General features: G+C 35.0%; 1 protein-coding gene and 1 long non-coding RNA gene across 2 annotated transcripts; both read right to left on the bottom strand.

Annotated features, from left to right (window-relative positions):
- Positions 1-319: 319 nt before the first annotated feature.
- LOC122643660 (two-component response regulator ARR2-like) lies at positions 320-2,349 on the bottom strand. Its single transcript, XM_043837262.1, has 4 exons — positions 2,223-2,349; positions 2,036-2,112; positions 444-1,202; positions 320-358 (listed from the first exon to the last, which is right to left on the bottom strand). Exons 1-4 carry the CDS (start codon positions 2,347-2,349, stop codon positions 320-322), a joined length of 1,002 nt encoding a protein of 333 aa, XP_043693197.1.
- A 16-nt stretch (positions 2,350-2,365) lies between these two features.
- On the bottom strand, positions 2,366-3,034 carry LOC122644183. Its single transcript, XR_006330245.1, has 2 exons — positions 2,864-3,034; positions 2,366-2,489 (listed from the first exon to the last, which is right to left on the bottom strand). It is a non-coding gene; the product is annotated as an uncharacterized LOC122644183 (long non-coding RNA).
- Positions 3,035-6,000: the final 2,966 nt, after the last annotated feature.

The following is a 6,000-nucleotide window of genomic DNA, read 5'->3' as shown; positions in this document are numbered from 1 at the left end:
CTGTTACTCTTTTTTGCTAACGATCAGCAAGATTTAATATTAAAAAAAAAATAAAATTATACAGGATTAACGTCCAGGCATACCTTGACGAAAAAACTACAATATAAGAATAAGAAGAGGCCTCTACCTTCGGCAATGCCATCAACAAAGACTATTACTCTATCCTACTTGCAAAGCATAAATGTATTTGTTCAAGTATGAATCTAAACTAAAGGACAATATGGAAGCCAAATTAAACTAATAAATATAGAATCTGCATCATGGCGGCTTCCGTACTGATCGATTGTCATTGTCCATATGACAGTCGTTGAAATTGAAGTCAAGATCCATTACTTCTCCACAAACTTCTATCTTCTATCTGCAAACAAAGACCAACATATCAAAATGGTACCAACTAAATACACAAGAAAATTTGTGGAATGAAATGAGCATTAGAGACTTACCTGATTAGGTGATTGACCTATTGGCATGAACATATCACAAAGATAATCTCCATCAAATGATGGCCCAAATGAGAAGTTTCCGAATGAGGAATTGTTTTCCATACGTAACTCTAATCTGCTATTAACTTCTTCTCCAACTTCAATGTCATGTTGTTGTAGTTGTGGCGGTGGCGGTGAAAATGGATTAGTGCTTGCAAATCCACTAGAAGAAATTGATCTCTGAGGCACCAACCCACCAGGAGGAGCTAAACCTTGAGGCATTAAACTAGTAGAATAATTTAACCCTTGAGAAGGATAATCAGAATGAGATGACCCTTGAGGCATTAAACCACTAGAAGGAATTGGTCCCTGAGGCACCAACCCACCAGAAGGAGCTAACCCTTGAGGCATTAAACCAGTAGAAGAAGCTAACCCTAGAGGCCTTTTTCCATTTCGAATCTCATCCATCCTACTGTAGCCACAATTGTTACCATTTGGTGGCCCATGACCAATGGGCATCTGGTTAAATCCAGACAAGTTTGCAGTGCCATTATTGGTATTGCTAAAGCTTGGATTCTGATTAAGATTGTTTGATGGCATGTTTCTGACATTTTGAATGTTGTCACTAGGCAAGCTAGGTGTGTTGAAGCCATGATCAACCAAAGGTTCCTTCTGCTTTCTTTGGTTTCTTTTTGTAAGGGAATTTGGATCTCCTAGTTGTGCTGTTTTACTTGATTGACTTGCTAATTCTTTCATTAGTCTCAAATGTTTGCGATATTTCTGCACCATAGATCAATAGAAAAAATCACTAATTCATATTCTATATAGAAAGCCTCACAAATATATGCAATGAACAAGATTTTAAACAGTATACAATCCCTATTTTGATATGTTGAAGAAAGAACTCTAATCATAATGATGTCATATTACTATGTAATAATAGTATACAAGTTTCCTAACATGACACTATGTTACCCAATTAAAACATTAATATGACATAATTATTATTAGGGTTTTATTTTCTAAAGTACAGGGTGGTAATTGATTCAAAACTCTCTCTCTGTCTCTCTAGTGCAGATATGACTGCAGTTATATCTATCGCGACTATAAAGAGTCTTTTCCTCATTATAATATGGGAAAATGTTCTCTGTGCCGGGAGCGCAGCTTGTGTTGTAGGACACACACACACACACACAAAGATATATATATATATATACATGGCCATGGATGTTAATAACTACCACTAAATATGCTCCCGCCACTTCGTGGGACCTTCGTAGGGGGAGGGTCATGGGGTATTTAGCGGCGGTTTTTAATAAACCATGGTTCTATCGGTATATATATATATATACGATGTCGGGTTGTAATAACTGCAACTATATGGTTATTAATAGCCACGGTTATAGGAAATTATGGCTATATATGCACCCCCAAGCACATTTATAAAGCACCTTTCGTGGTGGTCCTTGGCAACCGCCACCATAGACCTTCACCCAAATTGCCTTATTTGGGCACTTTTCCTATTGTTCTCTCTCTCTCTCTCTCTCTCTCTCTCTCTCTCTCTCACACACACACATATTTTGCAACTAGAATAGCAATGAGGAGTAGCATACCTGTAAATGACTGGCAACCTGTTCTCTAGTTAATCCAGGGGTATTCATTAACCCAAGTATGCTGGTTGGAACAGCATCTAGAAAAGAAAAATATTACCACAAAAAAGGTTAGTGTAAACAATCCAACGCAATATGACATACAAAAATGAGTGAGATGCTTTGAACTCTTAAGAAAGAAACTTCTTACTATGAAGACCTATTTGGTTGATGGCATTCAAGAATTTGTTGTGAATCCCATTCTTCTTCCAATCTACCCTTGACATATTTTGTGTGATGTTATCTTCTTTAACAGTCTCTATTTGCTCAATTACCATGTTTTCATTGCGTTTCTTCAGGTATACATACTGCCAAAGGTTACTTAGATCACTTGTAGTTAAAGGTTTTGTAAGATAAAATGAAGCGCCACTTTCCAAACATCTTAACGCAACAACTTCTTTATCATTGGCAGACATCACTGGATTAAAAAGTTAGATCTTAGTCCTTAAATTAAAAAAAATAATAATGTAACTGTTGGAACCGCTTCCTCTAAAAGGCCGACCTTATAGGAAAGGGAGGAAACAATTTGTATATCAAACAGGAGCTCTAACACGGCAGACTATCCAAAGGAGGACAAGGGTGGATAAATGTTTCCTCCCAGGGGAATTCGATACCGTGACCCCTGCCTGCTTTGATACCATGTTGGAATCATTTTCTCTAAAAGGCCGACCTTATAAGAAAGGGAGGAAACAATATGTTTATCAAACAGGAGCTCTAAAGCGGACTATCCAAAAGGGGACACGGGTGGATAAATAATTTCAACAGTAACAAGTAAGGGGGGAAAAAACTTACTAACAACAGGTATCTTAAATTCAACCTCAACTCTCTCAAGGAGGGCAATTCCATGCATCTCAGGCATGTCAAGATCCATTAGAATGATATCAAATCCTCCTTGTCTTTCCCGAAGAATGGCCAAAGCATCAGATGCACATTTAATAGGGACAACTACAAATGGAACACAATGTAAAATCTTTAAGGAAGAAGTACTATTTGTATAATTTCTAATATTGCTCAACTATTTTCAAAACTTGAAGAGTAGATCTGTAGTTGTTCTTCATGACAGCTCCTTTTAGCTCCCTTAAGATGAAAACTTTACAATCAACATGAAACAATGGAAAACCAATACATGAAAGATATAGAACTATTTAAACTCCATATGCTTAAAACCTCTATGTCTTCCCAAAGAGCATAGATAATTTTTTTTTAAAAAACCCACAAGTATCCATAAACATGGCATTCCCCAATTAGACCTACAACAAAAACATAAAACATAGTGTACAAACTGCTACTTTATAAGCCTAGACCATATGGAAGCCTAGGGTATTTGCTTCTTAGATTCACAAAAAAAAAGGGGGGGGTGGTGGAGAGAAAAAACATAGAGGTGGAGGTGTTTATGTCTTTCAATAATAAAATAGGTATCAATGCATAGAATACAACTTTGATGACCTTCCACGATTACCTCCCACAATGAAATAGAAAGAGATATGTCAAATGAGCCTAGTAATAACTGAAGAACCATATACCAAAAAACTAAACAAAACACTATGTTAGCAAACAAAAAAAGCATGAAAACTTCAAGAAATACCTTCATATTGAAGTGCTTGTAGCATTTCATTAACAAGCTTAAGATATGTTGCATCATTATCCACAGCCAAAACCCGCATACCCGCACGAATGGGTTTAGTACTGCTTGATTGGGCTATCAAGACTCTTTGATAATCCATTTTTTTTTTAATCTTGATAGCTACAAGGGTGTGGTGAGAAAGATATTCTTGAACAAACAATGGGGGAGAAATAGGAAGAAGACAATACAGCACAGAGAACAAATGTTGCTTTTATAGATAGAGGGGACGAGGAGAGAGGGTATGGCTTTAGGTGGAGAGAGAGAGAGAGCACATGGTTTTGTTTGCCTGTTTTATACTTAAATGTCTTACATTTTTGGACAAAAGTTACAATTTTTAAAAAGACTCAGGCAAACACAAAATGTTATAATACCCTAAATTTTAGGATGTTATTAATGGAAAGAAATCTTCACACTTTTTTATTTTTAGACGGTTGGAATATTTTTAATGCACTCAATTTTACTACTTGGCACAGTTGCTAAATTTTAATCCAACTATCATTTTCATTGTTTAATATGTAATTAAAATTAGATCATAATTAGTTCATTTAGTGTTAGACTATTTGAGGTTGTTAGCTTATGTGTATCTCGGTTGGGAATCCATGGAGCTCCAAACCGTGGGAATATGGGAGTACAAGTTTGGGTTTAGTCTACGATACTCTAGATTTTCTTTCCTATTGTAACTAGTATTATTTTAGGAATTAATTACTTTATTAATATGTTTATGTTTTAGCATTTACATTGGACTATGTAATTTTCAACAATTATTATTATAAATAATCAGGCTATGACGATAGTAGAGACATCTTCTGTCGAAAAACCATTCTACTTTCAGCTCTCAGTTTCTCCCATCTCTCGCTTCTCACTTCTTTGGTTTTGGTTTCCCTAGTTCTTAAAAAATTACGTGGTATCAGAGCTCTTTCATTAATCAATCTCAATTTTTTTATCTGGTCTTGACAGTCTAAAAAGATTCTTCGTTTGAGGGTTGCAGCAAGCTATGCTGCTTGGTACTAATCTTAGTCCCTAGCTGATGGTTATGATGATAAACTAGGTCCCCTTCTTTCTATGGATTGTGTTTGGATTCAAATTTTTGCATATTGAAGCTTGCGGAAGGGTCTTCTCATTGCAATACTCTGGTTTTTTTTTCAAGATTTGAGATCTGATCTTATGTTACATCCAAAAGTTACTTTGCTTCATGAGCTGATTCATTATTTATTATCAACTGGGGTTTTAAGCTGAGCTCATCCAACTAATATTAACAGTCTCTGAAATCATTGTATAAAAAAAAATCGCTTTGAAGTCTTAATTGAACCTCGACCCAACCCACAAGCTCAAATGTCAATGTGTAACATTATTGGTCAATGGAGCCAATTCCTTTTAAATGGTTCATATGCATGACATAATATGTAAACTCCAATGTCGTACATAATATCCAAGGGGAAAATACATTGTACGTAACCAAGATTCTCAACTTCTAAAATGAAAAGCAATAAAATTAAGAAAGATGTCGAAGTTGTAACCAGAATTTGGAGTACCAGTCTCCGTTCTTGGCCTTCATAAAGTTGAGTTGTCTTGCAAAACTAAGAAAATTCTATCATGTTTAATTAAAATGGAAAAAAAAAATCTTTTTTGATTTGCTCTTCGTTACATATTCTAATCCATCCACAGTATTTGGTAACTTATGGCATCAAATCTTTCATTTGTATTCAGTGATAATGGAAAAAAAATATTTTATTAAAGCATAGATATGCCTCATTTAATTAAAATGGAAAAAATCTTTTATGATTTGCTCTTCGTTGCATATTCTAATTCATCCATAGTATCTGGTAACTTATTGCATCGAATATGTCCTTTATATTCAGTGATAATGGAAAAAAAATCTGTCTTTTAAAACATAGATATGCCAACTAATGACACACATGAATGAAGAAAAGACCAACGAAACCCACTGGGTTGATAGAAAGTTCATCTACTAGTCATTCTAGGATTAAACAATGAGTTTATTTCCTAGATCTACGAGATAAGAAAATAAATTACAAAACAAGTAAGTTACAAGCCAAAGTAAGTGTAAAACAAAATCTACTTGTTTTGTAATTAATTTCCTCCAATAACGTATGATAATTCAGAATCGATATCCAAGTCTCTTAAGATTTGATAAATGACTTATAGTGGTGTTTGCATAATTGTAGAAAAAATTCTATATCCTAGATTTATCACACCTTTAAAAGAAAAAACGTATATGCCTTATGAAGGTTTAGGTTTTTTCAGATTGGCTCAGGTGTCAGGCTGTCTTGGGATGTCGGTTGAT

Source organism: Telopea speciosissima, chromosome 10, assembly GCF_018873765.1.
Source record: "Telopea speciosissima isolate NSW1024214 ecotype Mountain lineage chromosome 10, Tspe_v1, whole genome shotgun sequence".
NCBI lineage: Eukaryota > Viridiplantae > Streptophyta > Magnoliopsida > Proteales > Proteaceae > Telopea > Telopea speciosissima.
The sequence above is the reverse complement of the archived record's forward strand: the minus strand, read 5'-3'. Positions and strand labels throughout refer to the sequence as shown.